The sequence below is a fragment of the Botryllus schlosseri genome, chromosome 2, assembly GCF_051294905.1.
Source record: "Botryllus schlosseri isolate E-star chromosome 2, Bs_hap1, whole genome shotgun sequence".
Taxonomy (NCBI): domain Eukaryota; kingdom Metazoa; phylum Chordata; class Ascidiacea; order Stolidobranchia; family Styelidae; genus Botryllus; species Botryllus schlosseri.
In genome coordinates, this window is record NC_137237.1 from 21,209,197 (window position 1) to 21,229,209 (window position 20,013).

General features: G+C 41.3%; 2 protein-coding genes across 3 annotated transcripts in view; both read left to right on the forward strand.

Moving 5' to 3' along the window:
* Positions 1-20,013, forward strand: part of LOC145456386 (G protein-coupled receptor kinase 3-like) — a 198,121-nt gene that overhangs the window by 80,955 nt on the left and 97,153 nt on the right. The gene's annotated exons all lie outside the window — the stretch shown is intronic.
* The window catches only part of LOC145434108 (uncharacterized), a 48,044-nt gene continuing 36,554 nt past the window's right edge, over positions 8,524-20,013 (forward strand). Inside the window, exons 1-7 of the mRNA XM_080311406.1 lie at positions 8,524-9,193; positions 10,618-10,775; positions 11,133-11,268; positions 13,126-13,391; positions 14,067-14,203; positions 15,982-16,135; positions 17,029-17,087. Coding sequence (XP_080167532.1) covers positions 9,014-9,193; positions 10,618-10,775; positions 11,133-11,268; positions 13,126-13,391; positions 14,067-14,203; positions 15,982-16,135; positions 17,029-17,087 — 1,090 coding nt within the window. The 5' untranslated portion in view covers positions 8,524-9,013. The remainder of the gene's footprint in view (positions 9,194-10,617; positions 10,776-11,132; positions 11,269-13,125; positions 13,392-14,066; positions 14,204-15,981; positions 16,136-17,028; positions 17,088-20,013) is intronic.

The window sequence follows — 20,013 nt, forward strand, 5'->3', positions numbered from 1 at the left end:
CCAGCTTTGTGTACAGGGACTACTCTGGCTTTTTTTTAGATAGCTTGGGTAGACTCCATTTTCTATCATGAAGTTGAAAAAAAGGGCCATATATTGACCGATATGCATGCTTATCATTTTTAAAAACCATGATGGGATTTGGTCATAGCCGTCGGCCTTGCGCGATTTCAGTTTGTGGATGGCTACTTCTACTTCGTATTTGGTCGTAGGTTCAAGCACAATTGACTGGGATATCGATCTCACCTCTGACCTGGCCGACACAGGTTTTGTAATAGAAGAAGCAATATTTGGGCCTACGTTACAAAAATATTCATTGAAGTGATTCGCGATGGCCGCCGGGTCTGAAAGTTTGTTTCCGGTATCCGACTTCACAATTTCCGAAACAGACTTATGGCCTTTTTTTTCGATGTAGGAGAGAGTTAAGTCCTGACCATGTTTTTCGAGTGTACTTTATGTGTCTGTTGAAAAATCTCTCATTGTACTTTGCTTTTGCCTTGGAAATGAGATGCACGGTGCGATTCCTGAAACATCGAAATCTTTCTCGTTCACGTTCTGGGCAGTTCTTGGTGTCTAATCGGTGGCGAAATGGCAGCGCAAATTTCAGTACCTCGATCGCGCGCTTCTGCTAAGATACCGGTCCCATGGTGGAACGAAGACTGCGCCCGGGCAGTACGCCGCAAGAAAGCAGCCTTTCAAAAAATGAAGAGAACGTTTGCCATGACGGAGGTGGTACCTTTCAAGTAAGTGCGATCAGAATGCCGCAAAATTATATCATCAGCTTAACGAAAATGCTGGGAGGATTTCTGTGATTCGATCAATCTGAAAACGAGCTCTTCTAGGATCTGGAAAACAATTGCAGCCGTGTGCGGTTCCACGACACACCGCACCATGCCGACGATACACTCCGGGGACAACAGTTACCATGACGACAAATCTAAAGCACCTATTTTCCAGTGTCGAGTCACCTTTTTCGTGTGACTTGACTTGACTCTAGTCACTTTGCAAAAATGAGTTGACTTGACTTGACTCGGCGCTTCAGAAATGTGGATTGACTCGTGACTCGGAGCAAAATTCACGAGTCAATTTCAAGTCATTAAGTAAACTGTGTCGATTAAATAACCATATCTTGTTTATGTTTGGGTTGTTCGCGATACGCCGGTGTCACTTGTGAAAGCAACTAGTCATTCGCTGATTGTACGTTTCACTGATTCTCCATTGTCACATCACAAATAATTTGACCGCTAACGAAACAATCACAGCTTACGTTATCGTAGTAGCAATAGATTAATCTAATAGCAACGTGTATCCTTGTTTCTAAGACGGCTCAGAGCTTACATTGCGGATGTGCTCACCTTTACCAACCATCTTGTTTGATATATAACGAACGAATATAGTTTACGCGTTTATATTCTCACGGATGTGTATTTGGGCAGTGTATTGTACCACATCAATTTCTTCAACTTCTCGAGGATTCGTATTCGATACTCAATATTGGCCGATAAAATCAGACTGTAGATGTAACTATAAAATTATTCGCATATTTTATTAGCAGTTCTACGTTTGCGTGAGTGCTGCAACATCGTTTTGCATGTATATTTATCTTTATATTCGTTATTTGATTCAAGATAAATGGCCAATTCATCTGTCCTTAATCTAGTTAGCAAAATGTAATCATCATCATCATCATTGGTTTATTAGCAATTTTATCAGTTCAATACACCACAAAAAATGCGATACAATGAATAGACAGGAAGATTTCGAAGCGACTTGGATTTGTCAATGGAATCGGACACCCACCTTGGCCTAGGCGTAGTAAAGAGGAGGCATGCACACTGAATGAAAGTAAAGAATACAGTATAGAAAAAGAAAGCGACAAGAAATAGGGCGGCATGTCATGGGAAGCGAGATCGATAGGTCAGTCGTGGTCCGGTAATCTTGAGGATGGACTGTATTTATTTAGTAGTAATTGCTTGTATTTCGACTTGAATGTGGACATGCTCGTCGACTGTCGGATGGCCGGCGGGATACTGTTCCACACATCAGGTCCGGCATATTTGATGGAGCGATGATCTTTTCGGTCGATCATATGATATTTGGACGACGTGGACGCGCGTGTGTTGTACTTGTGCGCTTTTGATTCCGAGGTAAAGAAGTCATTGAAATATTCGGGGCAACGACCGCAGTGAAACTGATACATAAACTTGGCGATTTCTAGTTTTGCATCATCACTCATACTTCGAAATTTCAATTTGACTTGAATCGTGACTTGACTCGTGACTTGACTTGACTTGACTCGACTTGACTCGAGTCACCTCCAAGAAACGAGTGACTTGACTTGACTCGAGTCACCTTTGAAAATCGATTGACTTGACTTGACTCGAGTCAAAATGTGCAATGACTCGAGATGACTCGTGACTCGAAGGTAGTGACTTGATCCCAACACTGCTATTTTCTCATCAGTGTTTTCCAGCGTCTCTATAGTAATCATAATTATTCGGCAAAGTTCCATTCAAAGCAGTCGGAGTTTCTGAAGAGTAATGATCCGATACCAGGACTCGAAAGTGGTAACGAACTTTCAATCAACATACATGCCTTTCAGCCTTGCCGAATTAAGTTCTGTTGTACATAGCCGTCGCGACTCGTGCCCGGGAGAGGATTCGATATGCTATACGCCATGCTGAAGAACTTGTATTGCCTATCCACGTCGCGGCTACAGAATCTGTTCAATGAATCCTGGTTAAAAGGCCAGATTCCCCGTGATTGGAAACACTCTGTTGTGATTCCAATACTGAAACCTGGTAAGGATGCGTCGAATCCTAAATATTACCGTCCAATATCGCCTACGAGTCGTCTTCGAATGTGTTCGAAGTAATGATGGCCTGCAGATTGCGCTGGCTCCTAGAATCACGAAGTCTTCTCCGTCACTCTCAATCTGGTTTCCGGGAAGGACGTAGCACCCTCGATCACATTATGCGAATGCATGATACACTGATACAGCTTACAAAGCGATAAATAACAAGCGTTCAACAGTGGCCGTGTATTTGGATTTCGAGTGTGCGTATGACATGGTGTGGGGTCGTGGATTATTGTACTGAATTTTGATTCATTGCCTTGGGCCAAGTTTGCAGACCTGGAGGGTTTGGGGTATGGTATTTGATTTGTTTTATGAACTATCGCTTTGTTGTTTAGCTCTTTGCGGAAATATTTTCGGTTATGTTATGTTGCGTATGTAAATTTGACGGTCTCGCCAGGCCGTCCGTGAAATGGGGAAGTATCTAATTTGATGGTTCTGCAGGCGCTGACGGCGAAAGGCTGTCACGGGGGTTTCAAACCTAAAGAACGTGAAAATGCACGCATGATCGATTGAATATAGCGAAGAAAGAAATGAAACAAGCAGATACTTTGCAAATGTAATACTGTTGGGTTATACAACGGAGCCTTTCGAGTGTTTCATACCCAAGCAATTCAAAAAATATATAAATGCAACTTTTTACTGCAACTTTTGTTGAAATGAAGTGCGACGTTCACATGATTTATAGTGCAACAAAAACTTGCCGTAGTGATCACCCTATTCAAATCTCCTGTATGATCTAAAGCAGTGGTTCTCAACCGCCGGTCCGCGGACCGGTGCCGGTCCGCGACGATATTTTTGCCGGTCCGCGAGGTAAATTAGGATTTTATACCTAAATTTCAAGATGCAATGTGTTAAAGGCTTTATCACTCATCAAATTGTAAACTCATTCAGAACTGCGTGAGGTAACATTAGGCATCGAAACATGTTCGATTTTACTTGAAGTTCGAGATCGCTGGTGACGACATATACGAGCGGACTCGTTAAACCGCTTAGTTTGCACGATCATTCGTTTTCGATTCATTCATTTTGTGGATGACCAGGTATCGATGCTGCCTGCTGTTTTACTCTCGGCAACGCAATTTTACCTGACTCAGCAGACACACTACCGTAAAATCACATGAATACCATCATGAACATATTTAATTACGAAAAAAAACCTCGAATTGTCGCTCTCTAGTGCAGGGGTGGCCAACCTGCGGCCGTAGCAGAAAATTTGTGAGGAAGTCGACACGTATTTCAATGAGAACGTGTTGGCGGCCGTCGACAAGAAAATTGAATTTACGAATTGACTCCCGATTAAACCCGCGATTCAATGCGATTTCGTTTCTCGATTTTAATATCATAGCGCCCCCTTTGCAATCTGAGCCCCACAGTACAGATGTGAATATTAAAGGAAAATGGTGCGCCCTAACAACTTGGAATCGTGTGCTCCTGACGAAAGATTTTTGTTTCTGTCGCGTTTGGGTGATTTCAATATCTTTTCACTTTGACCGACAATCCTGATGGAAGGTCAAGTAAAGTAATAACAGGAAAAAAGTCACTGTACTAGCAATAGGCCTATCAGTAGATGCATCATCATTTATAATTTGCCCTACATTTTTGAAAACACTCTCTCAATCAACTCTACTGTTGAATCTGATTACATGGGCTGAAAACGGATAAATATTTCATAGTAATATGTACAACTGCTTATATAGGACGAAATGCATTCGTGGATCTGAAAAATATTTCGCGCCTCGCGCGACCAAAGCCGTGTACGTATAGTAAGGCCGATATGAAAAACTAGATTAATCCGGAGTTCAACAGAAATGGACATGAACACTGCATGGTGGGCAGTTAACATGAGTATTTGGCGTCCAGTTACCTCACTACGGATATGCCCAGGTATGCGGCCGTAGGCTAGATAAGTAATGTAAATGCGGCCGCCAATAGCAAAAAGGTTGTCCACCGCTGCTCTAGTACAATATTTGCAAAAAACGGTTGCATACCTTACATTACGGGTTTATTTCAATTTTTGAAGGGCCGCCGGTCCGCCAAATATTTTTTGAAATTTTACCGGTCCGCGAGGCCAAAAAGGTTGAGAACCACTGATCTAAAGCAGTGCTTCTCAACCTTTTTCAGTTCGCGACCCACTTTTCATCCAAATTTCATTGCGCGACCCACTAGATGCCCTTTCGCGATTAACGTTTAAACCACTGCTCGTGGGTGCCCGTTTTTATGTTGTAAGTGTGTTACAGTTATCTGGTCGCACCTAGCGTGAATATTTTCCGGAATTCATGATGGCATTTGGTCCATGATATTGCCAATTACATATACTACTATGAATTTTTGGCGACAGCGATATTCGGAGACAGCCATTTAGGCGCCTACCGTATATAGTCCATGGACAATTCGGCATACATATACCGAAGGTTTAGATCCTTTTCGGCAGAGGTTTTCTCACTGTCGACCTTTTTTGCTGCACAATTCACGGAGTCGCATGTTGGCCGAAACTTCATATGTCTTTGTGTGTCGTGGCGCGGTAATGGCCGACACCGAAAGGTCTATTTCTATAAATTATGCGTATTATTCTATTAGATAGATGGGCATACCGCCGCTATTAAAACCAAGATATCTAACGATGCCAATTGGCGACACGCGCTAAGAAAATTTGAAAGAAGTTTAATAACTCTCCAAACAAATACTCTATAATTTATGTTGATTCATGAGATTATTTTGTCCCCTCTTCAAGCTCGATGCACCAATTGGGGGATTAGGGTGGGGCAGTTAAAATTCTGCTCGGCCTGGTGTAAATGACCATTGTAGTAGAAAAACACCATGAATACCACAAACAACAACAGACGAGCAAACGCGTATCTAATCAGCCATTCGTGTTTACGTCTAACACAAAGGCCAAAGGGGTTATGAGTAACTTGCGTTGCTGCAATTGTTTGCTGACTACAACGACAAATCGGGCTGGATTTCTGCATTTCCATATCAACGTTAACAAAGCCTTTGGAGGAAAGAATGAATTTCAATCTCAAGCATACACAATTACGCACGGTCGGATTTCACGCAGCAACCAATATGACTGTGACGAAAATCTGGCTCACGAATTATTGTTAGCACGGCAACGTGGTTTGTAGCGATTATGGGCGCAAAACAATTTAATTTGGAGGAGAATGTGCATTAACTCTTCTAATCTTGACAATGTAAAGTGTCTAGATTGAATAGTTGGAAAATTGAATACGAAAGTGTAACAGTTAAAACGTCTTCGCGGCCCACCTAAAACAGCTTCGCGGCTCACTGGTGGGTCGCGACCCACCGGATGAGAAGCACTGATCTAAAGTTTATATTACCAGTCAAGCATTGACGCAAGCTTAAATTGCATCCCATTGATATGTAGTGGGGGATGTATCATATCAATTCGTTTCCCCTATCCGAGATATCGTATTCTGTACTCCAACTTGGCGGATAATTAAAGACTGAGGGTAGGCTTATACAGAAGTCGCGATTTCAAATAAATGGCGACTCAATATGAATTTCAAACAGCTAGCAAAATGCAATTACTTAATCATGTCTGGTACTTCGAAAAGACAACTTGACTTGAATTGTGACTTGACTCGAGTCACTTCCAAAAATCGATTGACTTGACTTGACTCGACTCGAGTCACTTTCAAATATCGATTGACTTGACTTGACTCGAGTCAAATTATGCAATGACTCGAGATGACTTGTGACTCGACGGGAGCGACTTTATCCCAACACTGGTTGGTACTGAGTGAATACAGCACGTTTTGTGACTTCTGATAGACAAGAAAGACCAAACTAAAACGTTTTACATGGTTAATTCTAGACTAGAAATATCAATTCATGACTCTGCTAAAATTAAATTACTTTTGACTTATGCAAAAAATCACTATGTCTGTTATGGGTGATGAGCGCCATTACATTTTTACAATACTAATCGCAAATATTGTTAAGGAGACGCGAGGGATTGAACCAAGGACCTCTCGACCTGCGGCCGAGCGCTCTACCACTGAGCTACGTCCCCACCATCCCGAGTTCTTATAAAACGTAATATTTTACTTGAGGCCATTTAGCATTCGGTAGGCTAATTTACGATGCTTGGTTGCTGTGAAAGTTATTCAAAGGTAACGAAGTAGGCTACGTATACTTCCCCGAAGTACTAAATCAGTTTATCTATAACTGTAGTATTTACTCAAGTAGATCTAATTTGCAGCTACCTACTTCGTCATATTTTGTGATTTACTAACTTTTCGCTATTGATATTTTTGTCAAGTAGAAGTATTATGTTCTTCCAATAAGCAGGCTTGTAATGACTCGAGTCGCGATTTTTTCTTGACTCGACTTGACTCGAGCAAATTTTTGAAATGGGCAATTGGGCATACTCACTCGACTCGACCACGTCGCAAATCGTCCGAAGGCTCACTCTACTTAGTATCAGTATCAGTATATACATATTTTCATCATTTCAAAACACCTCAAAACTGCGATACAAAGATAGGAAGGTGTCGAAACGATTATGAGATAATTATACAGCTTATGAAATCGCATTTGAATAAAACATTGTTCAAACACCTCTTGTTTTAAACGCAGCTCAAGTTATAACTGTTGGGTTGCATTGGCATCACATCCGATCGATGTCGCTCTTCCGCTGTCATCTTTCTAATTCAATCCAGTCTGAAATGAAAAGAAAGCAATCCGATCGCGTGTTGCAAAATGACTGGCAAACTCGGTGTACTACTACATTACTGCTGTTACTCAGGAAAAATTCGGAGCGAGGAACCGAGGTGTATAGTAACTCATCAGTGTGCTGAGAAAGCGTTTAGAAGTTATCTTAATGCAACGAGTTAGTCAACCATAATCGGCCAGTTCAATTACATTTTGAATGGATTTTTTTTGCCTTTTCGAAATAGTTCTTCTCGGCGAAACTTTGCGGGTTTCCGTTACACTCCCCCTTTTGCAACATAGAATACCAGTCCTACTGTCTGAGTCCGTTATAGTGATACGCAAGTGAACCTAATGTGGGTTGAACTTCCCCCGTCGATTATTGTACGTCAACAGCGCTATATAGCGGCGCCAAATAGAAACGGAACCATGGTGTCTGTGATAGCCTACATCACTTCGCGACCGCTAAAAGTTCGACTTGTTGGGACTGATATGTCTTGTATTATCATTAATATCATTGTACAATATCAAACATATAATGCTGCAAATGCCATTGTCGCTGTATCCCGAGTTGCAGAAAATCAGCAGGATACGCACGGCATGTTGGAATGTGTGTAAGGCAATTGAGCACATCCTGACTCATTTTCAATGCCTGTTTGCTGAGTAAGATTTGTTACAATCGGAAAGCTAAAAAAGGAAGCAAGAGTTTTCGTGCCTTATCGAAGGAGTTTGTACGACTGAGATAGGAAGGGATCGAAAGGATTTCGAATCGGCACCGCCGTTTTTCCACTCCGCGCTATGCCGAGTACCGAGCTCATTACTTGAACATGATGACTCGAAAGTAGCTCAGTTACTCGAATCCACAACTTAATGACTAAGAAATCGAACACTCTTATAGCACTGAGATAACTAGATGTAGGCAGTTGCTGTTGCTTTTATTGAGTAACTATCGTTTATGCGCGTCCGCTATATATATATACTGTTTTTACTGTTTTGATTATTAATTGAAATGAGACTTTTCCAACCAAGAGGTGGTGACTGGTCAGTGGTCATGATACCTTTCCAGTAATATAGTAAATTGCACGGCACGTCAACCCAACAGCGAGACATCATTATTTCATCGAAATGTCAACCAAGTTGGTTAAGGGTATGCGGTCGGAAGTGTATATGATGCCGATGGAAGGAAAAAGGTAGGAATAAGATTGCTAAGAAGAAACTAAGAAGAAATATTTTAAAGGACATGTGCAGGAATATAAAGTATAGCTGAATAATTTTAATGTTATGACTCGCAACCAGCAGCATGGAGTTGCGTGCAACAGAAAGCGCGATGATTCTCGACTGCAATTTCTTTCGCAGAGGAATTTTTTTATTACCTTTGGATCCGATAAGGAAGCAGTATAGACCCCACTGAGAAGTATAAATAGTTCATGGATACCTCTAGTAACGATTTAGGCACATCATCGTCACGAGCTAATCAAAACACATGACATGGATATGAATAGCTTTCCACCAAAACTGCATTCCGGGCAGGAACAAGAATTGAAGTCGAATGCAAGTTATAGTCGTAACGAAACTAAGGACGAAGCGGGAACGAACGTTCCGGATAAACAGCAAGTGAATGAAATGCACGTGCGGTCTATATGGAACAGATTTGTAAATATGGTTCGGGTAAGTAGATTATTTTGGGATGCTTCAGAGAAAAAGATTGTCGTGTAGTTCTGAAGCTGTTTGTTTGTGGTAGGCTATTTATGGTGTCTGTCAACTACAGTGGTCATTTACACCGGGTCGATTTTCCGCATTTTGATTCCACATCTGCCGACTTGTAGCACGGCCCATAGGCTTTTTAAGACACCGCTTACGCGGGTGACATGGCGAGGGGGAGCCTAGATAAACCTCCAACATTTAAGGGAGGAATTCTGGACTTAACCTCGGTCAGCCTCGAACCCACAACTCATTGCTGTCGCAACTGTGGATTATGCCACTATCTCTCCAGTCTCCACACTTCCGAAACCGTGATTCTAGCGGCAGTTCATATCGAGACCATCATATTTTGTGAAGTCGACAAGACATTTTTATTATGCTTCTTATAGTTACTTGAGTATATATTGAGCAGGGATTTCGATGTAGGCCTATGTCCTTACCGTTACAGTATTTCAACACCTAGCAGTCCAATGTTCCCTCTAATTTTTCACGAGTCTACGCACACTCGCCAACTCACTGCGTGGTCCCTTGGACAACAGTGCATAACGACTAAAACAAAAGGTCATCACTCCGGATTTTTTGTGCGCAGCTTAGATTTTCTGTGCGCAGAGACCGTGTCAGCATTGTGCACTTGCGCAGCTTAGAGGGAACATTGCCTAGCACGACCCAAGGTATTTGATAGCGATTTCACCATTTCAACATCGAAGAATCAATTCGTAAACGATGCTTAGCTTATAACGCAGATAATTTTCTGTAGCGTAAGGCAGAGCGCGCGCGCTGCACAGATATAATATGAATTTTTCTCCTAACCGTCTATATGTCATGCAAAGTGTACGGGCGGACGGATAGTTATCGTGGTATTTGATACTACCGACTATACCACAATACAATGAATAATTCACGCCTATTCGACGGGAAAGTCCTTGTAATGTGGATTCTTTATTAGTTCTGATTGTATAAGAAGCGATCGATTGTGCCGCCGAATTCGTCTGACTGACGAGACATCTTGAAGTTCAACTGCATCACGGGTAGCCAGAGATGAGCGAATTTTCCAATTTCGTAATCCGAATTATCCCAGCTCAAGTTGGCAGTTTGAAATGAAAAGTCTGAAAAAATCCGGCAAAATCATATGTAACAATTTTTTATATTTCAGTAGAAAAATCCTGCTAAAACTCGAATTGCAAATAGAAAAATTCAAAGTCCCAATCCAGTTCCGCTACGGTAAAAATCCATAAAATCTCGCTCCGGTCTCGACTCCTGAACCGGATCGTGATCACCTCTGCCTGTCGCAGCGCTGTCAATTATGATGCGATATTCGGTATAGGTTAGACTAGTAATATTCTCACATCACGACAACGCAAATAGCTATTCTATTCTGTGCGATTCAATAGATGGCTAATAAAATCATGCCGAAAAGAATGGAAGGCGACGAGGAGTCCGTCAAAGGAAGGCCATTTCCTGTGCGAACCGTACCAATCCAACAAGAATATATCAGGAAACAATCCAGTCCAGCTGCATTTCAAATCGGAACGGATATGATTAGACCGTGGTAAGCCGCAATCGTGACGCAGTAGCATATCGCCGAACTGCACCAATATAGTTGTACTGGAAGTTTAGTTTAAACAGTGGCTTAAGAGACATTTCCGTTGAACAGTAGTGGGAACTCGCCCTCGGGTATAAACCCCAACTCGTTTAAAGACAAGATTTATTGGCAAGCTCTGGGAAGTGGGTTAATCAAAGGTTAATTAATCTCTATCACGCGGTTACAGCGTTCATTCATTTATTGTAATGTGCAGTGCGCATTTTGCCCCGACTGTTTCAATTTGATCTACTTATAGCTGCTGTGACTTGGAACGTTTATATAAATATATTCATATATTTGTTGGCTGAAACGTCTCCGATGTAGTTGCAGCGTCAGTGTAATCGACCCGGAGGGATCACTGTTATACGCGTGGTTGGCTTTAGTGACTTTATGCTGGACATATTCTATATGGATGCTAATCGTGCGCCAGGCGTTTGTTGAGCTGCAAAAAGATAGCCAGGTAAGAATCATACTCCAGACTCTCCTAAGAGTATGTCAAATATGATACTAACTTAGCTTTCTGACTCCTTTAAATCCACGAGAGGCGCACTGGTAAGCATGTTTCTGACTATGAATCCCATGTTCAACCGTTCGACTTCAATTCCTGCGCCCCGGTTCGTCTGTCTTGAGTAACCGATGAACGGTCTTACATGAAAAGTATAGATTTCAGCATCGCATCATAAGCTTAGCATTTTAATGGCACATTTGATGTAGTAATCGGCTTTCTGTTATAACTGGGAACATTTTTGTTCGTTCCCCGTATCCCTTTTTCCCGCTTCGATTATAAAACTTTTATCGATATATTTCAGTCAAGTTACTCTAGATACAGAGAGCAACCATGCCGTAATGTCCGCCCAAATCCCAATAACATGCATACCGTACCGTGATGCCGCCACTGTTTTTGAATGAAAATTTTAAGATAGAATTGTGTCACAGCTCAAGGTGTAGAGAACAGTGTTGGGATCAAGTCCCTACCTTCGAGTCACAAGTCATCTCGAGTCATTGCACATTTTGCCTCGACTCAAGTCAAGTCAATCGATTTTTGAAGGTGACTCGAGTTAAGTCGAGTCAAGTCAAGTCAAGTCAAGTCAAGTCACGAGTCAAGTAATAATTCAAGTCTTTTCGAAGTACGAGGTATGGTTAAGTGATGGCATTCGCCATCGAGGACCGAAAATAGAATTAAATAGACATGCAAGAAGGCGTTGTATAGCTCATGCATTCGTAGAATTGCTAAACTACGTAAGTAACTGTCTATAATTACACTGAGTGCCAACGATATTTTAACGGTTTCTAGGTATGTTTGGGCTGCTGAGTCCGAAAATGACATCCGATTCTTTGAATTGGCTGAGAGTTTTGGCCCTGAAGTGAAATTCTATTCTGAAAGTATTGAAAAATTTATGCGTCACAGAATAAATCCAAGTTTGCCAACCTGAGAAAGATGGACATGAAACCACTGTTCCCTTTAATCTGCGCGCGTGCGCAATTGCGCAGTGCTGGCATGATCTCAGCGCACAGAAAATCTAAGCTGCGCACGCGCAAAAGAAAAGCCGAAGTGATGACCTTTTTTTAAGTCGTTACGTACTGTTGTCCAAGGGACCACGCTATGAGTTGGTGAGTGCGCGCAAGCTCGTGAAAAATTAGAAGGAACATTACATGAAACTACTTGCTCTGTTCTCGTCTACATACATTTTCGACCATGAACAATTGAACATTATTGCGCAAAGACTGCGTTCCAAAATAACTGATGTCCACGTGCAGTGCAGGGTTTCTACATACGACATGCAGCCAGAGCTCAAAGAACTTGGTGACAACTTTGACCGACCACAGCTGTCTGATTGATTCATTAAACACTGTTTTTGGTCTCTATACTTAAACTTGAATATATAAATTAAATACGATTTATTCCTTGTATAGGTGAATAAATACGCGATGAATGGATATATTCTGTAATTCGGGCCGCCAAGTATTCCATATTCACATATATGGCCCGCCGACCGGAGAAGTTGCCCGCCCGCTTCATTTATTCGTTAAGACTTGCGATCTATCGGTGATGTCCTCCAAGAGACCACGACATCGACTAAAATTGGGTATAAAACTGGTAGAGCGCTCAACCCTTGTCTGGTTTCTAGACAGCAATACATTAAGAATGCGTCAATCACAAGCCTCGTGTAAGACCTTTGCGTCTGCAGAATAATGGGATGCTAGCATAACATAACATTTTGAAAACGGTGCAATCGGTTTTGCAAGCGCGTCGCAAATAGAAATGTACAGGCTGCGTAAATCCAGGTTAATCTGGTCCAGAGTATTTCTATTTCAGACGGTGTGGCTGATACTGGATTACTCGGCCGATTTCATTTACGTCATGGACTTCGGGGTGCAGCTCCGGACCGGATACTTGGAGAACGGCCTTCTTGTGTACGACAGCTCGAAGCTCGCTCGGAATTATATCTTTTCAAGATGGTTCATCGTGGACCTTCTTTCTCTCACTCCGCTGGACATTTACTTTCTCATCACTGGGACGGTTTATCCTATTTTTAGATTTCCGCGCTTCCTAAAGATTTACCGTGCCAAAGCATTCGCAAGGTTAGAATCGCTGCTACGTACATGTGTGATGATGATTGTTGATTAATACGAAGGGGATTGGCAAAATCAAGCCAAATCCGATTCGAATTGTACTCCAATAATCAGACTTGTATCGAATCCATTCAGTGATTTAATACCCGAGAGAGAGAGAGAGTCACCCGATCAATATAAATTTTGCGGATATGTCATTTTAAAAGTGGTCTGGTGCACGAAGACCATAGTAGTCAAGCAACATCAACCCCGCATGCAACGACCCAAGATAGAATACCAATTTACTCCTTCAGAATAACAATGTAGCATGCATGTCCCATCGCAATGGACTCGCGCAGACCAGTTAACATGGTTATTGTGAGCTTCGAATCAAAACAGAAAACAACACAGATTTTAAAATTTTGAAAGCTTTTTTTCATGTCTCATAGCCACGCTCACCTACAAATGAAAATAGCATTCAAGGTTGCAATATTTTGGCGTACTACATTGCTGAAATTCTTCGAACCTATACTGTGCGTGTTGCTATTGTACTTGAGTAGCCATCGTGTTTCATGTACTTGTACCATTTGCAAAGTGTAATCAGCTATTGATAAACTTGAAATGCAAATGCGTATGTTATTTCTTACGCCGTTCGTGTCAAACAGCATTTGCTACTCGATCATCCAAATGTCTCTCATCGAACAGGCGTGCCGAATCCCGTACGTCATATCCAAACATGTTACGGGTCGCGAATCTGTGTCACATGCTGCTGTTGCTCATGCATTGGTTTGCATGCTTTTATTACATGATCAGCGAATCGGAGGGATTTTTAGTCCCAGAGGGTACGTTATGTTGAAATATTGCTATGATTAATGATGCGTATCTAAGGCAGTGCTTCTCAGCCAACCTGTTTCAATTCCCGACGCACTTTTAATGCAAATTGAATTGTGCGACCCACAATCAGATATAGGCAATCGAATGAAAATCAAATTAATGAGAAAACATATCCAATTTACTATCAATGCGAATATTGAGCGTGCATCTTAGGCATTATCAGATAAATACTCGGCTCGATTGGAGAAAATCGCACAAGCAACGTATCATTAAGTCATTTAGGGAGCGTCCGTTTTCAGGCTGTTCCGAGCCTTGCATTTGGTTACTGCAGCAGTTGAGAAGCCGGACTCACAAAAGGTATATACACTATGCAGTGGTGAAAGGCAAGAGAAAATTGATGGCGCTCTCTACGGTATAGGCTATTGAATAGATAACTAACATCCAGAAATTATTCGCGACCCATCGGAAGTTGCTTAACGACCCACCGATGGGTCGCGACCCACTGGCTGGGAAGCACTGTGTTAAGCGTAAAATTATGCCTATGCTTATAGATGTGGGGTCTAGAAGGGTACATGCCGAGGTATAGGTGTTTATGCTACTCATAATTTTGTATCAAAGATTTTTTAAATTTCTTGAAAACTGAGTTGCGTATTTGATTAGGAGACGTCGCGAAGTCATTTCAACTGCATTCTTCCTATTTATTTTCATATAATCGATATTGTGTTGCTCTCTCAGGTCACGGTAATTATTTAATGATTACGCGTGATAGTTGAGCATTAGGGCTCTTCAAAAATGACTTTTTTTTCTCAAATCGCACTGGCTACTTGATAAAATTGTTAGGTTACCTAATTTAAGCCTGCACATCAAATTTGGTTCAATTCCAACCAGTAGCCGCATTGCTACATGAGAATGAAGTTTCCATTTATTGTATAAAAGGAATAACAAAAAATATGAAATTTTTCTGAAAGTGTTAGGTTGTCTATAGAAACGATGTTCACCAAGTTTGGTTCAATTCCAACCAGTGGAAGCGGAGTTATCGCCGTCTAAAAATTTGGATTATGAATAAAATAGTATTTACGGTGACCAATTCTTTACGGTGCCCACCGTAAATACTATTTTATTCTAATCCAAATTTTTCGACGGCAATAACTCTGCTTGTACTGGTTGGTATTCAACCAACTTTGGTGAACACCGTTTCTATAGACAACCTAACACTTTCACGGGGTGAACAGGAAATTTTCAAATTTTTTGTTATTTAATTTTATATATTAAATAGAAACTTTCTTCTCCTGTAGCAATGCGGCTACTGGTGGGAATTGAACCAAATTTGGTGTGTAGGCTTAAATTAGGTAACCTAACAATTTTATCAAGTAGCCAGTGCGATTCTAGAAAAACAGTCATTTTTGAAGAGCCCTATTGAGCATAGCTATTGAAGCATAGCTGTAAAATATCATGCACAATGCCTTCTCAGTTTTATATTAGCACCATGGGCCTCGATACCAATGTTTTAAAAAGGCTGCCATTACAACCCTTAGTAATTTAATTATTTTAAAATGTTATTCATGGATCCAAACTTTTCCCTATGAAATGGCCATAATGTACCACACACGTTATATTACTATTTTATTGCTTATGGAATCACCGACTTATCTCCAGGACCACTACCTCAGATCTACTTGCCGGAGTCGAGAATACAAAATCATTATCGAGCAATACTTATACGTTTTAGAATCATATTACCGCAATGACTCATACGGTAGATTGTAATAAAATATCTTTTCCGCAGGGACAGTCCGTGGATGGGCGTACCCTCTACAGTTCAATGCATCAGTTGGGTCACAATGGACCAGGCTTCGACGGAAGTACCTCCATTCGGTATACTGGTCATGTCTTACATTAACCACGATCGGCGAAAAGCAATCACCCGATACCGACATTCAGTACGATTCATTCCTGCTACTTCTGACAAGTTTTACACCGCGGTGCCGAATTTCCTCTGCATAGCAGATATGAACGAACCTAACACATCCAAATCCTGTTCCGAGTTTCACATTCAATCCAAGTCTACCATCCGAATAATTCATTATAAATTAACTCCTATCTTAAACGGACTAAATTCTTCAAAGGCGTTTAAAAAATGTAAAAGTTAATAACAATCTTATGCTGATCGACGTCAAGATCTCGATCACGATACCTGCTGTCCAGCCAGAGAAGGTTAAAGTAATCATACTACTCGTGTAGATATGGCGTAGATATAGCGATTTCCGACATAGTTTCGATAAACAAGTCATTAGTTGCGTTATCCGAAATAATCAGAGATACAGATGCTTAATCCATATTTTCCACGAAATCACTTTGACAACAAACACTTCAGTTTATGCATACGATACAATGTGACAATAGCTTAGGTCTGCAACACATCTTTACTTGTTTTTCTTAATCGCCCATAGACACATTTTCGATGAGCGTTCGATAACGAAGATGCTATGAGTACAGTGTCCCCACTCGACGGAGCTTTTGATTCGTTTATGTTGTGTTATTACGCATTGTATATATCTCCGTAACATCATGCATATTCAGGACCATATGCCCAGGTTTCCGAAAAGGTCAATTACGACAAAGGTCATGTTGTAATCTGATGACTGTCCGGTAACCGTACCATACTTTTGAACTTGAAGGGCGAAATAAGACCTTAACAGACGCAACTTATCGTATACGATCATTACGACGTTCTAATGCTAGCTAACGCGATGTAATACACGTGATTGCTCATGCTTACGTTGGACTTATCGATTGTCATTGGCCGTAATTTAATGAAATTTATATCTCACAGATACGTTTGCACGCTCTTCGCCTACTTTCTTGGCATATTCGTTTTCGCAACTGTCGTTGGTGAGTATCGTCTATTCAATCATTTTCAATCTCTGTCGGAAGATGGGGACATCCTTATTCTAGGTCCGTTCATCAAACTTTGAATATTAACTCATACTGACGTATACTAGATATAGCAACAATGGTTCGTTCGCATGCGCATTGCGAATTGCATGAACCAGATGTTAGTTAGGATGACATCAGTGTTATTCTATAAATGTCTTTACGAAACAGTATTTTGTACCAACCACAGATAATAATGATTACGAAACGTGGCAGGTGCCGTGGTCGCAATCCGTTTCTGTTTTGACAAGCGTGCCGATCCAGCGTTTCCGTTGTCTGGAAATGTGATTTTTACCGATCGATTTTTCGGTTCAATTCCACAATTACGCTGACCTTACCCTTCTAAATCCGTAACGTACTTGCGAGGTATTGATCGCGGTATTGTACGATGAAATCATAACACCTTGGTGGGTCTCCGCTAAAAGCAATTCTCACATTGTGACTTTCGAGCTTGCAATTTTGGCTTCTCAAGTGCTCATATATACCTCAACCCGGGGCCTACGATATTATCGATAATATCGTAGGCCCCGCTCAACCGTATCACAGGCATTAAATTTTACTTTGACTTGAGTTCATCGATATGCATCGACATGCTATTGCTCATTTGTACATTATCTTATCCGTATAAATGATTGAAATCTGATTGTAATTTCAACCAAGCGCCTGGAAGGAGACTTGAGAGGCAAGCCTCATAACCCCTGTCGCATTTGTATGAGAAAAGGCTAAGAAGGGTTACCATATTTTGGGACACCAATTCCGGACGCTCTTTAGCGTCCACTAGTGGATTTTAAAATGAGGTATGAGCCCATTGTCGATCAATATGATGTCACACCAGCAACACCTTGTCTATCGACTAGAGGTGGTCACGATCCAGTTCAGGAGTAGGCTATGGATTTTGGGTCCACCATAGGGTAATCGATGCGACTTCTGGGGGCTTACTATAGGTGTCTGGTCGTTAAATGATTTGAGTGAATTATGTCAATAATATTGGTTCTTCCATAAATTACTGTATAATTTTGATCCTCTCTCCGCCCACATGACCAGAGTTAGCGATAGAGCTGGTGAACGATGATGACTTTGAAAATGCAAGGAGGTTAATCGTTCATCGTTAAGTCATGTTCATATCACATCGATAAAATTATTTATCAGCCTAATGCCGGTGCGCACTGAATCACTGAGATATATAAACACCGCACATCCAGTGGTTTCCAACCTTTTATGGTCGCGAGTCCATTTCCAATTTGCCGTGGCCCAGCTCCAAATTTGACAAGCTGATTACTAGATTAAGGTCGGCAAATTTGCCCAGACTTAGTCACAGCCTATTTTGGAAGCTGACTACGTTCAACATATTCGCGAATCCCAGAATAAAGGCAAACTACCGCCAGGTTTAGAACCACCATCATTGAATAAAGCATCCAAACGGTCTACACCAGGGGTGGGCAAACTACGGCCCGCGGGCCGCATGCGGCCCGCGAGAGTCTAAAGAAACTTATTGAAAATATTGATCAAATGCGTACTAAAAATCGAATTAATGCATAAACTTTTCCTTAGTATATTTCACCATGGTAAATCTAAGGAAGTGGGTCTCAGCCTCGGGGCCGCGTGCCCCTTGGGGTCATGAAAACATCTGAAATTGGATCGCAAAGCTGAACTTAACTGAAAATTTTTTCGCGCTTCGCGCGATTTCTTCCAATTCCTGGTTAGTGCTCTGTATTTAGTATGAATTTCATATTTAAAAATCTCTCATCAATAGTCGTAACCTTCCATGCCACCAAACAATCCGTTAGGTTTGCTATAGCATCCTGATTGCGTTTTGTGATATGACGATAAGGGGGCGGGAAATCTACACATATAGTAGAAGCGTGTTTGAAGCTAACATGGGTATGATGCTGTCAGCATTGTGTGTCCTGGAACTGAACCCAAAGCGGAATTAGTAAATCTATGAACTGATCACTTCTCACAGATTTAAATTTCAATCCTGTTCTAACAATCGGGACAACTGACTTTCATCTCTATAGTTTTGACAAATTGGTTATTGAGGTCGACCAGCCTATGAAATCTCGCAATTGTTTCTGGTGCGTGTACGATATCATAGCAATATGTTTGGTTTGTTTCAAATAAGCATATATATTATCTCCCTGTCCTCACTATATAATCAATTACCAGCAATATGCCGTTTTGGTCTATGGTCCCAATTTTATGTAGTGCGGCCCGCGAATGGATTCAGATGTTGAATGCGGCCCGCGAGCTCAAAAGTTTGCCCACCCCTGGTCTACACCGACTCTATGAATATACCGTTATCTTGTAATTGCGATTACAATTAGACATATTTCTGTAAATGAATGCTATTTTTATTTAATTTTGATCGCGGTTTTTGCGAGGCTGATAGTCCCCATATTAAAACTAATATATCTGATGCTAAATCGCGCGCTGCGCGAAGAAAAATTGCATGTAACATAAATCTGCCCAATAATAATATTGTTTTTTTTGATTCATGAAAAGAATTATGAGCTTACTTCAAGCCTTCAAAATTCCGGACATTTGGGCATATTTTAGAAATTCCTCCCGGACGCAGTTGTAATGGTGAAATTCCGGACATGTCCGGGAAATTCCGGACGTATGGCAACCCTAGGCTAAGTGGCATTCTTCCGTTCCGTCAGACAAATTATTATCTTAGACCAGTGCTTTTCAACCTTTTTGAGCTCCGTTCGCACTTTTTTTGTAAAATAAATTTCATTCGCACAAACTAATCGAAAATTGTTATACAAAAAGAAGATGAAGATAGGAGTAGTGAGGCTAAGGAACTTTGTTACCGTCCAATCAGAGAGCGCCACGTCATCCTAATTGCCACGCCCATTTTCATGCCCTAAGGGTACATTCATCT